Consider the following 21369-nt stretch of genomic DNA (forward strand, 5'->3'; position numbering starts at 1 on the left):
TGGACAATATAATAACCGTTAGTAATGGAGATTCGGTAAATTTGTTTACTTATATGGAACGGCTCATCATTTGTATTATATTTTGCTTTGTGCTGATTTATTATTGATTATTGATTATTATCGATTATATAGTAATGATTTCAAAAGTTTAAAAAAAGAAACATGATTTGGGTACCGTCTACTAGATTTGAAACCAGAACATTTAGCGCTCCGGCCTTAATGATTATTTATCTCTCCAGCATCGTTACCATCTGATCTTCCGACAGATGGATGTGAAAGGTTTAAAAATTTAAGTGACATTGAGCTGTTTAATTTTGCGCATGCACAAAAGTAACAGCAAGATTAATGATTTATTCAATTTACCATGCCAAAGTCAACTGTTTTGTTTTCACCTCTTAGCAGTAATTTTTGCCAACTAAAGGCCACATTGAAAGTATGCTACAGGTCCAAAAACTCTATACATCAAATTTCAACCCTATAGACTAAATATTCAGAGAGGAGTTCGGTAGACACTTTGGCACACTTACTGACAAGGTCACCTATATGCATATATATATATATATATATATATATATATATATATATATATATTTCTGTGCTAGAATGTTTATATCTTAAATTCTACGCAATTATGTAGAATGTAGAAACTACATATAAATAGAATTCAGTGTAATGAAACGAAACCAGTCATCTTATAAGAAATCATAAAAAATGGACAAGGAATGAATTAACGCTACTTTTTTAAAGGGATATGCAAATGAAGTTAACCTTCATGTAGTTTAAGAAGTTCTTAATAATGTTTGTATAAAAAATTAGGCTTTTAATATCAATGTCATGGCAAGAAAATAACTTTATAGGTATATATATTTTGTGCAAGGAATTGGTTACGGCGAGATTATTTTTCAATGAGATTTAGGAAAATCTCATTGAGTTTAGACTTTAGTATTTGGCTATAGGGTGGTGTATACCAAATTATATTTCTTTTTCTTCCATTTTTAATTTTATAACTATTGGTGTCCTGTTGCTTATATTTAATTTTTTATATTATGGTACTCTTTCTTTAAGCGCTATGTCATAAATTTTGCTTGACTTGCATACAAGTAACATTGGCACTTAGGTCATAAGAGGCTACTATTTGGATCGTGTTTAGCAACAGATTGTGGGAGGTGACATTGTGAGCTATGTGACATTTGCCCTTAAGGTTGTACATTACTGTTTCAAAAAGTGTGGATCACTTTTTTATATAAATTTAACGTAAAATGATCCCCCACTTTATGGCCACCTGTGTTATAAAATGGATGTTATTTTACGTTAATATGGAAAAGTGATCCCCCACTTTATAATTTCTTCATATCTTGGAAACTACTAGTTTCCTGGGATTTTTGCTGTTTCGTTTTCAGCACCCTCAAAAACCTATAATAGTGGCAATACCAGACACTGTAACGTTCCACATGCCACTACTTAATTTGACACTCATAGTCTTTAAATCAGTAATAAGTACATTTCTCCTACCTCGATCCAAATAAAACTTATATAACTGAATTCACAATAAAATTTACTTTAAAATGATATTTTAATATTTTTGTTATGATTTGTATATTTGAAGAAATCGCTATTTAAATCCAAAACGAAACATACCAGCATAGCATGCCCGCTGGCGATAGATAACTTTTTGCAAGTAAGTGGTCGGAATGTGTTCACATAAATACTCAAAGCAGAAGTTGTATCTGTCGAAGATATTTCTAGTTGTTTTAGCTAATTAGAGAAAGGAATTATCTTTGCTACGGAATTTGAATACAACGTGTACGTCTTTCCAGGCAGAAGTTTGAATATCTCAAAGTTGGCACTTTCTAGTACAAAGATAAGTAAAGATAGAAACTGTGTTCAAACACTGTTTAATAGCGAATTTCTTTTGTCCTAAAATTTGAAAAGAATTGGATAAAAACTTCTGATGCAGGCATCAATAGAAATAGTGACAACCGCACATAAACATGAGAATTTTTGCGTGCCGAGACACGCACAAAAAAAAAAATCTGTAAACAAAATGTTTGTCAACTAACTTACGAACATAAAGTATTCATGTTATTTTCGTTATTTAGAAAAAATTTTAAATATGGACAGGAAAAGAATATTTTTTGGAAAAAGAATAACCGACAATGAACATTTTAAATTTTTTTTGCTGTTGTTGGTTTTTGAGTCGCAAATAAAACATCTGAAAGTTGATGCTTTGTAATACAAAGACAAGTAAGTAAAGTTAGAAACTGCGTTCAAACTGTTTAATAGTGAATATATTAATTTCTTTTGTCCTAAAATTTGAAAAGATTTGGATAAAACTTTTTATGCAGGCGTCGGTAGAAATTGTGACAGCCACATATGAACCATGAGAAATTTTGTGTGCCGAGACGCGCACAAAAAATTTGTAAACAAAACGTTTGTCAACAAACATAAAATATTTATTTTATTTTTGTTATTTAGAAAACAAGTTTTTAATCATGGAAAGGAACAATATTTAAAAAAATAGATTCTTTGAAAAAGAATGGCTGACAATGACCACGCTTTTAAATGAGTAAAAACACACAAACTATTTATTCAGTTAAGTAAAAGAATAACTTTTATTGGGTTTGTTTTACAATCCACAGAGGTATGAAAAAGTGGTCAAAAAACAAATTCATAACAAATAAATGTTACCAAAGGCAAGTTGCTCTTCTACCTACCTCGATAAATTTGGTGTGTTGTAAATGATTTTGTTCAAAAAACAAGTAGTGTCGAGTGTTGCAATGTCTCTTGAAGTCTCAACAATGACTTAAAAATAAAAAAAAATTATACAAAATAGTGGTAGAAAGTCACCCGATAATTGTCACAGTAACGTAAAGCTGTTAAAATGAAATTTAATTATCCTAATTAGTTTAATGTACTTTACAAAATTATAATTGTAATTTGTACAAAATTTCCTTTTAATTTGATATGCTACAAGCCATATTTTGTTAATAATTTCTTGGAATCAGGTTGTGGTGGCCATCTTAGATTTCCTGGTGGCCATCTTGGATTTCTTATGGTGCAATGATAACAAATGGTAATGCCCATCAGAATATTTCACATGATGATGAAGCCTGATGTTTTTTATGATGCTTCTACTTAAAGCCATTAAAATGAAACTGAATTATGCTAATTAGTTTAATTTACTTAAAAACAATTCTGATCTGTACAAAATTTCCTTTAATTTGATGTGCTACAAGCCATATTTTGTTAATTTCTTTGAATTGTGTCCTGGTGGCCGTCTTGGATTTCCCAATTGCCAACTTGGATTTCTTGATCGCCATCTTGGATTTTTCATGATGTTCTAATGGCAAATGATAATGTCCATCAGAATAAAACTTCCTAGCTGTTTTTATGATGTTTCTACTTAGAGCTGTTAAAATGAAACTGGAATATGCTAATTAGTTTGTAAGTTACCAAGCGAGATGGTTGTAAATAATGCCAACTGAACCTTCGTGGTATTATTATAATATGTTCAAAATTTCATATCTTAAAAAGATCTGAAGATACAACTTTTTAAAGATGAGTTGGTCCGTAAATTGTGAAAATTTCCTACCATTTTCAGTCACACGCTTATATGCATTTGAATAGGACTGACTTGAGGGAGAATGTCCAGTGAACCACACATTTTTTTGATACTTTGAATGGTCATAACTCCAGTTCTAATGAGCTGATTTTAAAAAACTAAAGATTTCATTTCTTTGTTTTTTATGCTCTTTTCAATAATGTTTGATTTAAGTTTATTCGATTTAAAGAAAAAAAAAATGATATGGTATTGCTAATAATAGTGGTAATTTTAAAGGATTTTTTTTCTCTCGCTGGAAAGATACTGTATCTTTACCGATGTTTTAATCATAGTCCATTTGTTTTCCTAGTTTTGCTTATGAATTACAAAATATCTGATATTTCTCCAAAGTTTCTCGCCTTGATGGAAGGGAGACTAAAACATGTTGCTATGGTTTCAAATTGATATGAAGGGGAGACTTGATTCCAAATATTTCTTATGTTATATCTCCTCTTTTATTGAAATAGGGTACGATTATGAATATCACCAGTATCAAATAACACTTATACACTGTAGAATTTACTTTATGTATGAAAACTAAAGAGGGGAGATATAACATATGAGAAATATTTGAAATCAAGTCTCCTCTTGCTGTTATTGCAGATGAAGGGCAGACGTTTCGGGGAAATATATATACTAGTACATCGCCTAGCATTGCCTGATCATAAAATAAGTTTAAATATGAGATTTTAATTCATGCAGATTTCCTTTTTATCATTATAGAGCCAATTCTCTATTGATTATTATATTGTACCCAATATAGATTTTTTATATAGTTTTTAAAGATATATATATGACTTGGATGCCATCAGCTAGAATTAAAACCAAAATATTTAGCATTTCGGCAGTATTTGCTACTGTTTCCTAAAGTCAGCTAGATATCAATCAATCAATAAAAAAATGAGCACATATTAACATATAAATGTATATTTGTGCATGCATAGAGGAGCACTTAAGTTGACTTATGCCTGCCAAGTTCTAATTTTTCAATTTTGATCTCTTAGCAGCTAGTTTTACCTGCTAAAAACCCAAATCAGATTTGTTCCACCATCTATATATCAAGTTTTAAATATATAGACCAAAAATTGGCAGTCCTTTTGTAAGGACTGTTTCGCACGTACACCCAGACAAGGTCACTTTTATAATATGTACAGATAGATAGGTATGTTTCTCTACCTTTCTATCTTAACAAAAAGAAACAAGCGAAAGAATAAAAATCAAGATATGGCCGCTAATCTAAATACTGGAAAAATGATCGGCAGCCGCCGTGTGTAGCATTAATATTTTAATCCATCACAAGACTGCTAATCTGTCCTCAATTGCCAGCCTCTTTTTTTTTTTTTTTTTTTCTTTTTTTTTTTTAAGTCCATTGTTAGTTTCATATACTTACCCCGGACTTGCACACGAGACCTGACTAGTTCAGTTTCTCTGTTGACATTTCTTTCAGGGATGAATTGAAATCTTGTGATTGTTTACTTGCTGTTGAGGTTAAAAACAAGGTTTAAAAAATTGAATAATAAAAAAAAAAAAAAAAAAAAAAAAAATGTTTCAATCCGCCTCAAATCTTTTCTTGTAATCTGTTTATTCTGGCAGTGTAATATATAAAAAAAAAAAAAACATCATGGGAATATGTGATTTACATTTTTTTTAGCACTTCTGCACTATTAGAACGAAATTTTGTAGTTGGTAAATGGAGTTTTCAGATAAAAAAAAAAAAAAAAAAAATGGTTTCTACTGATTTTTTTTTGTCAATTCTAATAAATTACAATGTTAGCTTCCAAAATTATGCAGTCGAAATTACACAAATATTACTGAATTATTAATTAAAAAAAAAACTTTAATCGTGTTAGCAGATGAAAAAATTATAGCCATCTTGTTTTTATAAAATAAATCGAAACAGAAAATTACCTCCCTTTTGAACTCTCCTGTGTCTTACATAAGCAAATACGATCGTTTTCTTAATTCTATTTTCTTTAATAAATTTTCTACCTTATTGATTTTTATAATTTTTTTGGATATAATCTTAAAAATACGAGGAATACGTAGATAACATTTTCATGTGAAATTCACAATTATGATTTCCAAAATTTTGTCCCAATAGTGTAGAAGCACACATTCTTTTTTAGTAGAGAAGAGGGAGGCAGATTGGCTTTATGGATAATAAAATGCTAAGTTCAAAATTTAACCTAAGCCATATTGCATGTATCCGTTATGGAACGAAATTCTCCGAAAAAAAAAAAAAAAAAAAAAAAATTTCACCTAATTTTATCAAGTATTTTTTTTTTTTTTTTTTTTTTTAAGTGAAAAAACAATTTATGATACCGAGCAAAAGGTTTGATTTTTAGGATGAAAAGCTAGTTATTATATATAACTATCCACTGACACATGCTTCGTTGTCGACGACTCGTCAGAGTGGCTGAATCTAGCGAGATTTGAAAAACAAATAAAATAACATCTACGTAAATCGCGATATATTCAACAGTCGCATGAGATAGCCTGGTGGTAGAGATTTACACTTCTTACGATGGGGTCCTGATTTAAAAGATATATATATATATATATATATATATATATACACACATTAATTTTATTAAATATTTAACTATTTTTTTTTTTATGCAAATAAATTCACACTGCTCTCTGAGAAAGGAAAGTTTTGCGATAATTCAGTCAACTACTAACGAACATTTGAAGGAATTAAATCAAATTCATTGTATTAATATGTTGCCATGATCTAAAAGAAAAGCTGAAGAACCAAAATTGAAAATTGATTTTGTACTAAGAAAATTCTTGGTGCCAACGATCCGACTGAATTTACTTTATATATTAGAAAGAAAAGAAGATAAAGAGTAAAAACAAAAAAAAAGCCGTTCTTTTTTTTTTTCTTTAATTTTTTTTTTTTTATGTAAATGATGTTTAAAAGTGTTTTCTGAGAAAATGAGACTAAAGAAACAATGCAGACTACAAATTTATTCAGCACTTGTTTTAGTTTTCGTTATGTCCGTTTCTTTGTGAATCAGTTAGATGGAAACAATTGAGCTATGCAAGTTATCGTAATTGAATTGGAATTTACAGTTTAAACTCGGCTGCAATAAATTATTCATATCGCATAAACAAGTTCTCTGTAAAATGGTTTTATGAAATGCGCACACACACACATGCCTACATATATGGTGACTTTATAACTGGGTTCGAATCTCCTGACCAGCAGGAATTATTTTCTACACTGATGATTGCTTAAATATGAAAAGCTAGTGTCTTTAGGTATAAAAATAGTTAATATTCATTTTAAACAATTATAGTTATTTAGTATGATTGTATTTATTCATACAAGCATTATTGGCTACATATGTGCATACATGTTTCTGCTGCAAATTTTTTTTTTTTTTTTAAAGAAAAGCAGCATCTTTTCATTTTTAATTCCTGTACAAATAACAGAAAATATGACTATAAAAAGTCGCATTTCATTGTAGAAATACAACCCGATAACTGCCTTGATAGAGTTCAAAATAGACTTCGTAGCCTCGTAGGAGATGTCCTTTTCTCTTCCTTGCAACCTTTATCTCACAGAAGAGATGTTGCGAGTTTGTCTCTGATGTATCGTTATTTTCATGGAAAGTGTTCGAATGAGCTTCAATCTATGGTCCCCCCTCGCCAAACTTTCACAAGAAACACTCGTCTAGCTGTAAACACTATCAATAATTCCCCCCACTCTTTATCTGTGCCTAAACCTAAACGTAGATTCCATGAACAAAGCTTCTTTCTTAGAACTGCACGCCTGTGGAATTGTCTTCCGTTTTCCTGCTTTCCGGCTGACTATAATATGGTTGTCTTCAAGTCTAACGTAAATAAGTTCTTGATGAGCCGTTCCATATAAGTTATCAACTTTACCAAATTTTCATTACTAATGATTACTATAATGTCCAATTTCTACTGTACACTCTTTAACCCTTATCCTTGAGTGGCCTCTTGGCCTTGATAATGTGGTGATGCCTATGTAAAAAAAAAAAAATAAAATAAATAACAATGCATTTCTAAAGAAATTGCAGCAGAAACATGTATGCATTTATGTATCCAATGTTTGTATAAATAAATTTCTATTGTAATAATGCTCTGCTTGTCATAGAAAATTTTTTGATAAACAAGTTTCAGTTGATTTACACCCAGGAAACCACTGTGATACAATCATTAATACTATATTAGTTGCCTGGCAAAGTCACAAGGGAGACAACTGAGGCAGCAAAACTGAAGCTGGCCTACGCTATATATACAAATGTAGGCAAATCTGTGCATATTTTATTGCTTTGGAAATATAGTTTTTTTTATCAATTGTCATACAAATTTTAACCATAGAATCGTATTATCAAAGAGCCTGCACATTTTCATGTAGTTTCATCTCATAGAACCAAAGATATGAGCATTTCAATATTCCATTTGACTATCAGTATTGATATATCCATACTTTAACAACAATACATATGCCGCTCCCCATTTGGGGGTACCAAATGGGTCAAAGGGAAAATTATTCCCAACTCGCATTTAGGTAAAAATGTACTTTCATATAAATAATTGAATTCATTCAAAAAGTATCGCAAAATAACACACACACACACACACACACATATATATATATATAAAACCTTTTTTTACAATTTTATAAGTTCCAAATCTCAGAATCTATTGATCAGAATTTACCAAATAAAGGCTTGTTGGAATGGTAATCACCTGAATTGTGTAGTGGACTATGTGACATTTACTCTTAGGGTCACACATTAAGGGAATCATTCAGAGCTTATTTTTGGTACTTTTTACAGTCATAAAATGTTTCAGCCAGTCATTTTTTTTTTTCCTTAGTTTTGCATATAAATTACAAAATAATTGATCTTTCCCCCAAACTTCTGGCCTTGATGGAGAGTAGACTAAAACTTGCTGCTATGTATTCAAATGATCTGAAATAACAGCAAGGGGAGACTTGATTCCAAATATTTCTCATGTTATATCTCCCCTCTTTGGTTTTCATACATGAAGTAAATTTCATAGTGTATAAGGATTATTTGATACTGGAGATATTCATAATTGTACCCGATTTCCAAAAGAGAGGAAATATAACATATGAGAAATATTTGGAATCAAGTCTCCCCTTGCTGTTATTTCAGATCATTTGAAACCATAGCAGCGAGTTTTTGTCCCCCCTCCATCAAGGCCAAAGGTTTGGGGGAAATATATAAATATAAAGATAAAAATTTCTATGAGAATATGTTAGAAATGTCTGCAAAACCTTTGTATTTCCTATCGAAATTGGATGCCAAGGTTTTATTGCAAACTCAATCACCAAGCACTTGACTAATCCTGTGTCTTCATTTTACCAGAAAAAATACATGAAGAAAATACAAGACAAGATTCTAACTTCATCAGCATATAGATTCCATGATCAAAGCTTCTTTCTTAGAACTGCACGCCTGTGGAATTGTCTTCCGTTTTCCAGCTTTCTATAATACTAGCCGGGCTACCCGGCGTTGCTCGGGACCGTATAAACAATGAAAAAACAAAAGCAGATATTGAACATATGTTTTATTCTTAGGGGAGAGGAATCTTTCATCTCTATGTATTATTTGTTTTATCTACCCTAGGACTGGTATTGTTCATTTTTTATCCCTAGCATAGGTAATTTACAGCATGTATATGAAATTGTTTTACCTTAGGGAGAAGAGAACAGGTAATATACAACATAATGTGTCTATATTACATCCCTGGCAACGCCTAGAAACCAGCTAGAACATGTATTTCAGTCAATCTTTATTACATCCTGAGCTATGCCGGGAAACCAGCTAATCTCTATTTAGTGACTTGACCACCAAAATACCTCCCTAAGTGTGTCCTTTCTTTCAGAGTAATGACAATCAAATAAAGTTTAATAGTATCGCACCCTGAACACGTGCTTCTCTGACCACTTGTGACTTTTTATCTCTGCTGTGACGTCACTTTGTGCAGCCGGCTTGGTCATTTGCATATCTTTAAGCAGCTGCGGCTGCTGCCAGCATCAGCAGCTCTGTTACAGTTTTTCAATCAACCGAGATTTTTTTTTTTTTTTTTTTTTTTTTTTTTTCTAAAAATCTGTTTTGTTTTAAGTTTTTCCACCATTCTAATTTAAAAAATTTTTTATTTTCCAGACATGGTCAACTCTGTCAAGCCTGATGAACGATCTGTTATGGCTTACGTGTCTTCTTACTATCACGCATTCGCGGGAGCCCAACAGGTGAGTGACAGACAGCTTTAATAAAAAATAAAAAGTTTTTTAAATATATAAATATTATCTCTCCTTAAAATAAAGAGTAAGAGTTGGATCATCGATTTACTTCCAGCAGCATTATAAATCTCGGTTACCTTATTTTGTCCATTAGTCCTCACATTCTGTTAGCGACGTTTCTGACAAAGGAGGAAGAATTACCGTTTTCTAGGTCAAAGTCTATTCATCTAACACGTAAAAGGTACGAAAAAAAAAAAACTGGCCAATGATAAGTGTTAGATGGAATAGATTCTGATCCAGAAAACAGCAATTCTTTCCCCTTTGTCAGAAACATCACTCGCAGAATGTGAGGACTAAAGGACGAAAATAAGGAAAGCGAAAGTCAAACAAAGATCTACTTTCGACCTTTTTATTTTAGACAAAATCTACTCGGCAAAGTCATGTCAAGTTTGAGCTGCCTTAGCTCAAGTGCTATTAGAACTGTATGCCAGTATTTTGTTAACGAATATATAATGATGATTATGATGATGCTTATTATTATGATGATGATGATGATAAATATCCCCCACCTCTACCAAAGACTATACAAAATCCCAGGTCACCACACACTAAAACACCTGCTGTCCCTGATAGATTAGCCAAGTGCTTTGGTGATGTTTTTATTTGGCAAAAAGACTAACGTCTATCCTACATTGCATACATGTATATTTCTTTTAGGTTACATTTTTTTATGTTGAAATAAAATTATATGAAAGATGTTTAATCATAATGCCAAAACCCAGAAATTGTGGCGTAAGCATAATGTTACAAACTCATGTATGTATATATATATATATATATATATATATATATTACACTTGTATCTTGTCTGTTTAATAGTTATTTTGGAATATCTTTTAGCAAAATAATATTTAAGCTTGTCCAAAAGGTTAAGAAACGATTGTAACACTGAAGAAATACGTCTTATGATAAACCTGTTATAATATATTGTTGTCTTGGTTATTGCAAAATTATCATATATATCTCGCTTTAAAAATAATATACAGAAAAACCCTAGGGGCCTTTTTTGCCAACACTCATAAGGAGATAATTGTTTAATTTGTTTTTTTTTTAATCTGTGTTTGACCAGTGATTAACTCCTGATGAGTTTGTTGGTCAAAAGGGCCGCTAGCGATTTTTCATTTTGAAGTGTTGAAAAGTTTATTTTACTGTTAAAAAGTTAAATATGGATGACTATAGCGAAAAGAGGGAGAAGAAAGAAAAAGAGCCACTGGCAGGTTGGTCAGTGATGGCCTGCGGACGTGAAAGTATCTTCTCTCTTCCTACTCCTAAGAACAGTCGAACTTTGTGAAACTGGTACCCTGTACTGATAACGGATAACGGTCTTGGTTACGTGTAATGACAAAATAAATACCTTTTCCTCGATCAAGAAAAGTTGTTTATGTTTTCAGTTTTCTTTGCGACAGTCCACAAAGTGTAGTCTGTTAAAGAGAAAGAAACTATTACATTACATATGCAAGGAACCGTACAGAGAGGGGATAGGGGAGTAGAGAAAGAAAGAATGGGAGGGTAAGATTGGAGAGGGGACAGGGCTGGCGCTGAATAGCATGCTTAGGAAGACAGGAAACTGAGATGGCTGAAGCAAGCTAGTTATCGCGTCATCTTCAGCACCATGATGGTCATCCGTTAGTTTTAGGCACACAGGAAGAAATGCAAATTCTTTACTGTGGTTGTAGCTAGACAAGTTTGAACAATACAATTGAAATTTTGATGATTAAGTTATGAAATCGCAGCATCTTTTCCACAAATCACAAATGTGCCTGTAAAGTTGCACATTATAATCTGAATCACCCATTCTCAATCTTTCCTCCATTTTATTATTTATGACTTTTGTATAAAAATCGTATTATACATTCTACATTCATATCACAAAAAAGAAAATCAAGCGTTTAAATAAAGTAGAAAATTATGAAGTTAATTTTGTTACATGATAAAGGGCTGTCCCCTTTTCATGTAAGTAAAAAATAGGGAATTAGTTAAATGTAAATGTGAAATAGGATAGTCAAGGATTCGAACTTGCGAAGCTAGATTTGGAATTGAAAATTCCAATCATAAGTTAAAATAAATACAGAATGTTATTGAAATAAGGAAATTTGTTCTGTTATGAAAGTGAAAATTAAAATAAGGAATTTAATCGTCAATTGAAATTGTAAACATTTTGTAAAGAGGTTATTTTAAAAATAGATTACTGAACTCTGGGTCATGTCAAGTTTGGCAACGTGACGCATGTCACCAACGTACTTTATGAGCACATGTTTAATCATGCGATGACGTGACGAGTTCTCAATATAGGTAGAATTTTAGATGCAGTCTGGGAGAAGAGTCGGGGAGAGGGAGCCGAGAGACAGAGGTTAGAGACGGCTGCTGACGTCAAACCTTGGAAGCGAAAGGTTAGAGAAGAAAAAAAAACATGTAAAGAAATCATGGATCGGTCATGAAATAAAGGACGTCATCGTCTTTGTGTATTTGCGTCTTCGTGTTCATACAGAACTGTCTCCCGTTCATACAGAACTGTCTCTCTCTTTATATATACCTGTTTATGTCTCCAATATGCTATCTTTTACAACATGAACATCTTAAGACATATAAACACTCAACACGAACACTCCTAAGACTGTCTCTATCACTCTAAGACTAACACAAATATGAACAACAACAAATAACATCAGACCTCTTCTAATAAGAATTACATAACATATACGAATATTTGGTGCCGTATTTGGTACTTCTAAAAATAACACCCCTATGCAATAATTTGTATTATAAAAAAATAATGAACAGAAACACCAGAAGCATTATCATTGGTATCACTGTTGATTCATTGAGTCAATCAGTTTGACTATGCGAGGAGTTGTTTCTGACAATCCTATTCTCGTGGCGTCGACTTTCAGGTGATTTTGACACAAAAAATGAAGAAAATCAAATCTTTTCTAAAAAAAATAAAAAATATGAAATTAATTTGCATTACATTTCTTAGACCTGATATAATCTGAAAAGAAATAATTATTTTGAAATTATCAGGTACTTTAATTATTTATCGCTTGATTATATAATTTTTTTTTTTATCCCCTAGGAGTAAATTTATCTCGGGTTGAGAACCTCTGATCTAACTAATGATGAACATCGAATGCTTGTATTGTTATTCACATGAATTTGATTTTTTTTTTTTTTTTTTTTTTTTAGGCTGAAACTGCTGCCAACAGGATCTGCAAAGTCTTGAAAATCAACCAGGAGAATGAGAGACTCATGGAAGAATATGAGAGATTGGCCAGTGATGTAAGTTTGTGTTTCGTTCTCAACATTTTCTTTTCTACGAATGATGGGATTCAGTTGACTACCGTATATGGAGTCATTGATCGATGAATTTCGAAAATGTTGATGTGTTCAATTTTATGTCCACAATAAAATGAGAATAACAAACTGTTTATTCATATTATAGGGTTGAACGATAAATGGAAGATGTGTCATTTAGTAAATGATATAAATATCAATTATTACTGTGGTCGGATGAACTTTGATTAGTGAGAGACAGTATAAACATGTTTTGACGGTCTTTATGTATATGTTCAGATAAACCCTGGATGTTCCCGGAGCCGTAACTCTGGTAACACTCAAGGTTATCTCGCTTTTATTGCTTTTTAACATTAAGGTGCTTTTTTAGTTTAATCAAGACATTAAAAAATGAAAATATTGAAAAAAAATTATATTGTACGTACTAATTATAGAATGAAGTTTTCTTTTTTCTAAGTACTCTTGACTTTGTAGGTTGGTATCTTATCTTCAGTCTATCAAAAATCAGCACAAGAAATAGGAGAAATTAACCACCTATAAATGCTACATTGATGGGCATAGACAATAAACAGTCAAATAGTATTCAATGACAGCAAGTCAGAATATTGTGTTTGTGCTTAGGTTGACCACTTTTAATTCCCTAAAGAGGGCTTAACTTATTTTCTTTAAGGGGCCTTAAATATATTTTTTTGTCTTTTTTTTGTTGACAGTTGCTTGCCTGGATCCGTAAGACAACTCCATGGCTCGAGAATAGGCAGACAGATAATACTCTTCCAGGAACGCAGAGGAAGTTGGAAGAGTTCCGGGATTATCGTCGCAAGCACAAGCCACCGAAGCTAGAAGATAAAGCCAGGCTGGAGAACAGCTTCAACACCTTGCAAACACGTCTCCGACTCAGTAATAGGCCAGCCTATCTGCCAACCGAGGGCAAGACTGTTATGGTAAGTTCATTATCGACACTACCTTGAGTTTATTGAAATTATTTGTAGGTTCTGTTGAGAGGGTGGTGATTAACATAATGGCGACACTTGTGCAGAATAGTGCACCAAGAATTTTTACTATTTATGAAGACTTGTTTTTTTTTTTTTTTTTTTTACATACATACAGTGCTTAATGCTATTTCTAAAAAAACCTGCAACTTATAAATGCTAAGATTGTATATAAATATGTGAATATAATCGTTGGATCATTCTAACACTCCGATGCAATCCTCTACCTGTATAAGAGCAAAGTATGTTCTAAAATGGAATACTGTTGCCACACCTGGGCAGCAGCTGCTCGACACGCCTCATCTTGCCTTAAGAGTTCAAAACAGGTTTTGAAACCTAGTAGATGACGCCCTTTTCTCTTCCTTGCAAGCCCTTTCCCACAGAAAAGATGTCGCGAGCCTATTTCTGCTCTATTGTTATTTTCATGGCAAGTGCTTGACTTAACTCCAATCTATGGTTCCTCTCTTGCCAAACTTTTACAACAAGCACTCGACTAGCTACAACCGCTATTAATAATTTCCTTCATTCTCTATCTGTGTCTAAATCTAAATGCAGATTTAATGAACAAAACTTCTTTCCTAGAACTGCCCACCTGTGGAACACTGTTCCACTGGGCTGCTTCCTGGCCAACTACAATATGCTAGCTTTCAAATCCAATGTAAACAAGTTCTTGTTGAGCCATCGCTTTAAATAATCCAAATTCTACCCAATTTACAGCATTAACGATTACTACACTACACCCTTACATTCATTATTTCTTATCCTTGAGTGGCCTTCGGATCTTGATAAGTGGCAACCCCCTTGTAAAAGAAAAAAAAAATAAATAAATTTTATACATCAGGTCAGTGCAAAATGTAAAATTTCATCTTTAAAACAAAAAGCTGTTTTTGAAAATCTTTTCATGATAATGATGACCTTTGCTCTCCAAAATTTGATTCCATCTGTCAAGGAGTTTATGAATACCTCGTTAGTAAAATTCCGTAAGTAGTTGATGTGAAATATGAATCTAACTCGTGTTCAATCTCCTCCCATGATGTTAGCCTAAGGCCATTGAAATGGTTTTGTAATTTTTTTTTTATTACATTTCCACCCCTAGGAAGAAACATTGCCACGTTGATGTAGGACACAGGCTACAGGGGTACTAGGTGGGGAGTTGGGCAGCAAGATGTTGGTTCACGTTACACTTGAACTTCTGCATGTCAGTACAGTTGGGGAAGCAGGAACCTGGCAGGCAGTTCCAAAGTGTAGCGGTTCTGGGGAAGAAACTACTGGAGTAGAAGGTTCTCTTACATCTAGGGATCTCTACTGTGAAGGGGTGGGATTTTACTGCTTGTAGGGTTTGTCGGGGGTATTTACGTAGAGGGGATACAAGTGCTCGTCGGAACATTCACCGTTAAAGTACTTGTAGAACAGGCAGAGGGATGTTACATTTCGTCGATGGGACAGAGACTGAAGCTTGGATGACAGTTCAGGACCTATTAGGTTGGCGACTCTCTTTTGGGCCTTATCCAGGCGCGAGAGACTAGTAGCAGATGCACCAGCCCAAATATGACAACAATACTCCATACATGGGCGAATGGTGGCCTTATAGAGGTACAGTGGTCAGTAGTTTTCTAGCACGGTAGAGAGAACCTACCTTTTTCGCAGCGGCCCCGGCAATGCTCTCAATGTAATTGTTCCAACTCATGTTTCCTGTGAACGTTAGGCCGAGGAGTTTAAAAGATGTGCTTTCCGATAAAGTCTTTGGCCATTGCTATTGATGGTAGAGAAGGTTTCTTGTAGTTATTGAAGGAAACAAGTTTGGTCTTGGCAGCATTGAATGTGACCATCCATTTTTGTCCCCATTCCACTACAGATTGGAGGTCATCCTCTAGTGTTTCTGCCATTTCTTTAGATATGTGTTCATTTGTTTTCTTGTCGTGCCTGTTATAGAGTGTGGTGTCATTAGCATATATACCCATCTCTCAGGCAATTTTGTCAGGGAGGTCATTTATGAATATCAGGAACAGTAGAGGTCCAAGGATAGATCCCTGAAGCACTCCCGCATTTATATCGCATTGGTTAGATGTACGGCCATCGAGGACAAATTGGATTTTTCTCTTATCCAAGAAGGATTTAATCACGTCATGTATTCTTCCAATGATACCGTATGATCTGATTTTCCTGAGAAGATCTTCGTGCCATACCCTGTCAAAAGCCTTAGATATATCTAGAGCTACCACTCTACCCTCCCCTGCTTTGTCAAGTGAATGGTATATATGCTCAGATATTAGTTAGAATGTCTGCTGTGGAACGGGCTTGCCTAAATCCATATTGTTGGTCGGTAAGAAGTTTAGCATCTGTAAGGTGATGGACTAGAGCTTGGCTAATTATGGACTCAAATATTTTGACAAAAAGTGGGAGGAGGCTAATGGGGCGATAATTTGCTGGGTCAGTTCTTTCGCCAGAATTCTTGAAAACTGGTACCACATAAGCAGTTTTCCAGCTGGCAGGAAAGCAAGATTCATTAAGATATTTTTTGTAAAGTTTGGAGAGGATCGGAGCTACTTCGGAGGAGCACTTTTTTAATAGCACAGCCGAGATGAGATCAGGTTCGCATGCTTTTGCAGTGTCAAGATTTTTTATAATAGCATGCACCTGAGAAGGGGTGATTTTCAGATCAAGTGTGGCGTCTGTCCGCAAAGGAAAGTCTGGGAGAGGATGGTTGGCAGGGTCTAGTGTGGAGTTGGAGGCAAACCGATTGGCAAGCATGTTAGCCTTCTCGGTTGCTGAGCAAACAACCTCATGATTATTGGATAGTGGGGGAATTGTTGATCGCCCATTATTTACTACACTGTTGTAGATTTTCCAGAAGTCACAGGTTCCTAATTTCTTTCTTAAAGTTCTGGCTTATATATACTTCTGTCTGTTTGAACTGGATTTATGTCGGTTAAATCTGTGGTACACGTGCTGCCTTTGCGCGATGGCAGCTACACATGTAGAAGTAATCCTCGAAATGATAATCTGAGGGAGCTAGGTCAGGAGAATTTGCAGGATGGGGCAATATTTCCCAACCAAATTCTCTTAGGGCATCTTTTATCAGTAATTTAAGTAATAACTATGTATAAAATAAACTATAATTGTTTAAAACTAGCAGCTTTGCTAGGGCCCTGTTTACTGTTTATAACATATATACACACATATATATATTTGTAGTCATCGACGTACAGTCCTGTTTCATTGTATCACAACTCATCAGTGGCGCTAGACTAGCATCTCTCCCAAGCCAAGGATTGAACCTAGAACCGTCGAGTTGGCAGTTCTATCACTCGACCATGGAATCGACGCCAAATTTAAAAGTTTAACTTGTGTGAGGGTAGCCTACATTTAAAATTTCAAGTATTTAGGCCCAAAATTGGCGGCAAAGTTTGGTAGAGTCTGCGAAGGTTAACTCTTTCAACTTTGACCTCTTGGCAGCCAAATTTTCGCCCCAAAACTGATTAAAAAGTTTGTTGCATGTCTGAATACCCTTTATGTAAAATTTCAAATATTTAGACACAAAATTAGCTGAATTGTTTGCTAGAGACCACAAAGGTCAAATATTTTGAACTTTGACTCCTTGGTAGCCTAATTTTTGGCCAAAAATTGATTAAAAAGCTTATCCTATGTCTGAATACACTTTAAAATTTCAAATGTTTAGACCAAAAATTGGCTGAGAGGTCAAATCTTTAACTTTGACTCCAATTTTGACCCCTTAATATTTATTGTTTTGGGCTCAAATGAAGTTAAAGTTTGATCCATGTCCAAAGAACCTACATTTAAAATTTCAAGTGTTTAGACCAAAAATCAGCAGAGTTTTGTAGAGTTGTCAAACGTCAAATCATTGAACTTAGACCTCTTGACAGCCAAATTTCTGTCCAAAAACTGATTAAAAAGATTTTCCCAAATCTTAATACCCCTTATGTCGAATCTCGAGTCTGGAGACTGAAAATTGACAGAGTAGTTTGGTAGAGAAATGTACACATGCAGAGACAATTTCACTTTTATAGATATATAGATGTCACTTTTACAAACCGGCAAAAACTTATACACTCTTAGTCTCGATCTGGTGTTGTAATTTATGCTTTGTTTGACAAATGTTTTTGTTTTCTCTCAGGACATTGCTAATGCATGGAAAGGCTTGGAAGCTGCAGAGAAAGGTTTCGAGGAATGGTTACTCTCTGAATTGCAAAGGTGAGATTTTCTAGCATTTTCTTTATTTTCATGAACTTTGATGGAAGGGAATTCAAGAATCTGGTAGCGATAGATTAGTTTGGCAATCAATTTTGAAAACAAATGTTAAACCATATTACTTATCTGTCCATTGAGAACCAGCTAGATTTTGATGAAACTAGCAGGGGCATTCTAAACGTAATGTCTCCTTTTTTTTGTTGTCTCAAATGGATCAGAAGGTATTGAAAATTGCATTGTTATGATGACTGAACTTATGCATTCATGACCTGAAAGTTTCATCTCTTTGCTGCAAATATTGACGATGTGAGACTCTAAGAAAGCAATCCCTGTCATGAACATGTGTCAGAAGCAGAGATTCCACTGAATTGAGAATGCTGGTGACTATGTAGGAAAATAAATTCTGGAGTGCAAATGGTCACTTGTTTTAATGGTACAACTCCAGTCTTTGTAGCTCTTCAACTTTTTGAGTTAAATTACTTTTAAAGCAACCTTTGTTTTATAAATATAAGTGAGATTAGTTGTAACTGTTTTTTTTTTTTTGTTTGTTTTTTTTTTGTTTCATGCTAAATCGGGTATACGTTTTTGATAATCAGTCTGACAGTGACTTCATTATTGTCAGACTGCGGTATTGATCTGTTCAGTCTCAGGTGGTCCACCCTTCCAGGCTTTACCTTCTCCTTTTGAGTTTATCACTAATCACCTGAGGCACACCTACCAGGGAGTATCAATAGGTCTGCTCAGGCATTTTATTTTTTAAGGCTATAGTGCGCTAATCTAGTTTACTAGCTTTTCAACTACATCTGACTCTGTATCTAATCTGTTGGAGAGAAAAATAAAATAGGTGATGTTTTTTTTTTTCTTTTTCTTTCTCTCTCTCTCTCTCTCTCTGCCAGAATAATGTATCTAAGATAATGTAATATGTATTTGGGCTACAAAGGTTGTGTTTTTTGTATTTTTTAATAATCAAATTACACTGGTTACTGAAAGGAACAGATTTAACATTACACCGTATCAAACATAACACGAGATACATATCCAAAGATAAAACCTGTTATTTTTTTTTTTCGTTTTAAGTAACATTTAAGTAATTGAAAAATTTGCAAATATAAAAGTTTTGTTGTAAAGTCGAGCGAACCTGTGCACTATATGCTTTTGTTAAAAACACTTAAAGTTCAAGTGACACTTAAACTTGCGTTCCAATGTGAATTGCTGAATTCCTCTTAATTTTTTTTCGTTTTTTTTTTAATTTGTTTGAAAAAAAACAAAACAAATCTTCTTTTTATTGTGCTTTGTATGAATATACATTACTAGCGGGACCCGTGGAAATTCAACAGATGTTTATAAAAAGCTGATATTTTTCTGGATAAACAAAAAATAAGTCTTTTGTTTGTTTTAAATAAGAAAAGCAAATAACATGCAGCAAATGTGAGTTTAATCACATTTCTATGAAATTAGTGTCCATTGTATTTTAAATGTAGAACTGATCCAAATGGGATAAATTAATAAGAATTAATAAATACTCTGGAAGTAATATTGTGCTACATAGTTCAATACAAATAATAAAATCACACTGTAAGAGACAATGTTCTTTTTTCGCCCTGTTTCTTTCAAATGCTCCCTTTTTATACATAACATTTTGTTGATTCCTTTCTTCAGTGAAGAACCGCTTTATGTCGAAATTACTAAGAGTTCCTCTCACACACACATGACCTTAAACTATATCTGATGGTGAGGCCCCAGCTTGCAGGCTTTGGGGAGTGTGGAGTCACCCCTAAATTGCCATTGCTCCAAAGTCCACTCTGACCTGGAGTGGTAATACCTGTTAGGGTCCCAACCGACTTGGAAAAAAAAAACAAATATATTCTATTAAAAATTTTTCTTCAAAATAACTGGATTCGGCATTAAATAACCTGAAAAGGGTTGATATCTCGTAAAACAGAAACAGCCAACCACACCATTACAGCAATGATCATATACAATAATACCTTCAGATACGAATGCACTAACATACAATTTTTTTGACATACAACGATACATAGTATCTATATTTATGCTCTAAGATACAATTTCAAAAATTTTGCAACGCCAAAAAATTAAAATACGAAAAGCCAAAAAAACAAAAATATACAACACAGCAAGAAAATGTTTGTGTACCGTAGACTATGCTTCTCAGCCTTTTCTCTCTTCCTAACTCACCTTTGTTAACCACTCATCCCTGCCTCCATGATAATTTAGTTGCAACTTTTTTTTTTTTGGTTACTCATCTTTTCTGTTACATTAAGGCTTAAATATTAGGCATTTAGTATGTTCGTTATTTAGTGTGTTCGTTATTTAGTGTTTTCGTTATTTAGTGTTTTCGTTATTTAGTGTGTTCGTTATTTAGTGTGTTCGTTATTTAGTGTTTTCGTTATTTAGTGTTTTCGTTATTTAGTGTTTTCGTTATTTAGTGTTTTCGTTATTTAGTGTTTTCGTTATTTAGTGTTTTCGTTATTTAGTGTTTTCGTTATTTAGTGTTTTCGTTATTTAGTGTTTTCGTTATTTAGTGTTTTCGTTATTTAGTGTTTTCGTTATTTAGTGTTTTCGTTATTTAGTGTGTTCGTTATTTAGTGTGTTCGTTATTTAGTTTGTTCGTTATTTAGTAAGTTCGTTCAACGTTTTTAATTGTGTATACTCTTGTCTCTTTTAGTTACCATATTGTGTGTGTGTGTGCTCCTCTCCCTCTCTCTACCTTGCAAGCCTCCCATATGCTAGTGGGGTCCTGGATATGACCCTAAACTATATCCAGTGGTGAGGCCCCAGCTTGCGGGCTTTGGGGAGTGTAGAGCCACCCTTTAATTGCCATTGCTCCCAGGTCCACTCTGACCCAGAGTAGTAGTACCTGTTAGGGTCCCAACTATGGGTTAAATAGAAACCGACTTGAAAACAACAAATATATTCTATTAAAAAAATTTTTCTTCAAAATCTTTGGA

General features: G+C 33.5%; 1 protein-coding gene across 9 annotated transcripts in view; it reads left to right on the forward strand.

Moving 5' to 3' along the window:
* Positions 1 to 21369, forward strand: part of LOC145255836 (alpha-actinin, sarcomeric-like) — a 260402-nt gene that overhangs the window by 210318 nt on the left and 28715 nt on the right. For all 9 annotated transcript variants that reach the window (XM_080114560.1, XM_080114566.1, XM_080114561.1 and 6 more), the window contains 4 exons: positions 9772 to 9857; positions 13092 to 13184; positions 13910 to 14140; positions 18324 to 18400. In XM_080114560.1, coding sequence (XP_079970686.1) covers positions 9772 to 9857; positions 13092 to 13184; positions 13910 to 14140; positions 18324 to 18400 — 487 coding nt within the window. The remainder of the gene's footprint in view (positions 1 to 9771; positions 9858 to 13091; positions 13185 to 13909; positions 14141 to 18323; positions 18401 to 21369) is intronic.

Source organism: Euprymna scolopes, chromosome 31, assembly GCF_053919585.1.
Source record: "Euprymna scolopes isolate OS-2025 chromosome 31, ASM5391958v1, whole genome shotgun sequence".
NCBI lineage: Eukaryota > Metazoa > Mollusca > Cephalopoda > Sepiida > Sepiolidae > Euprymna > Euprymna scolopes.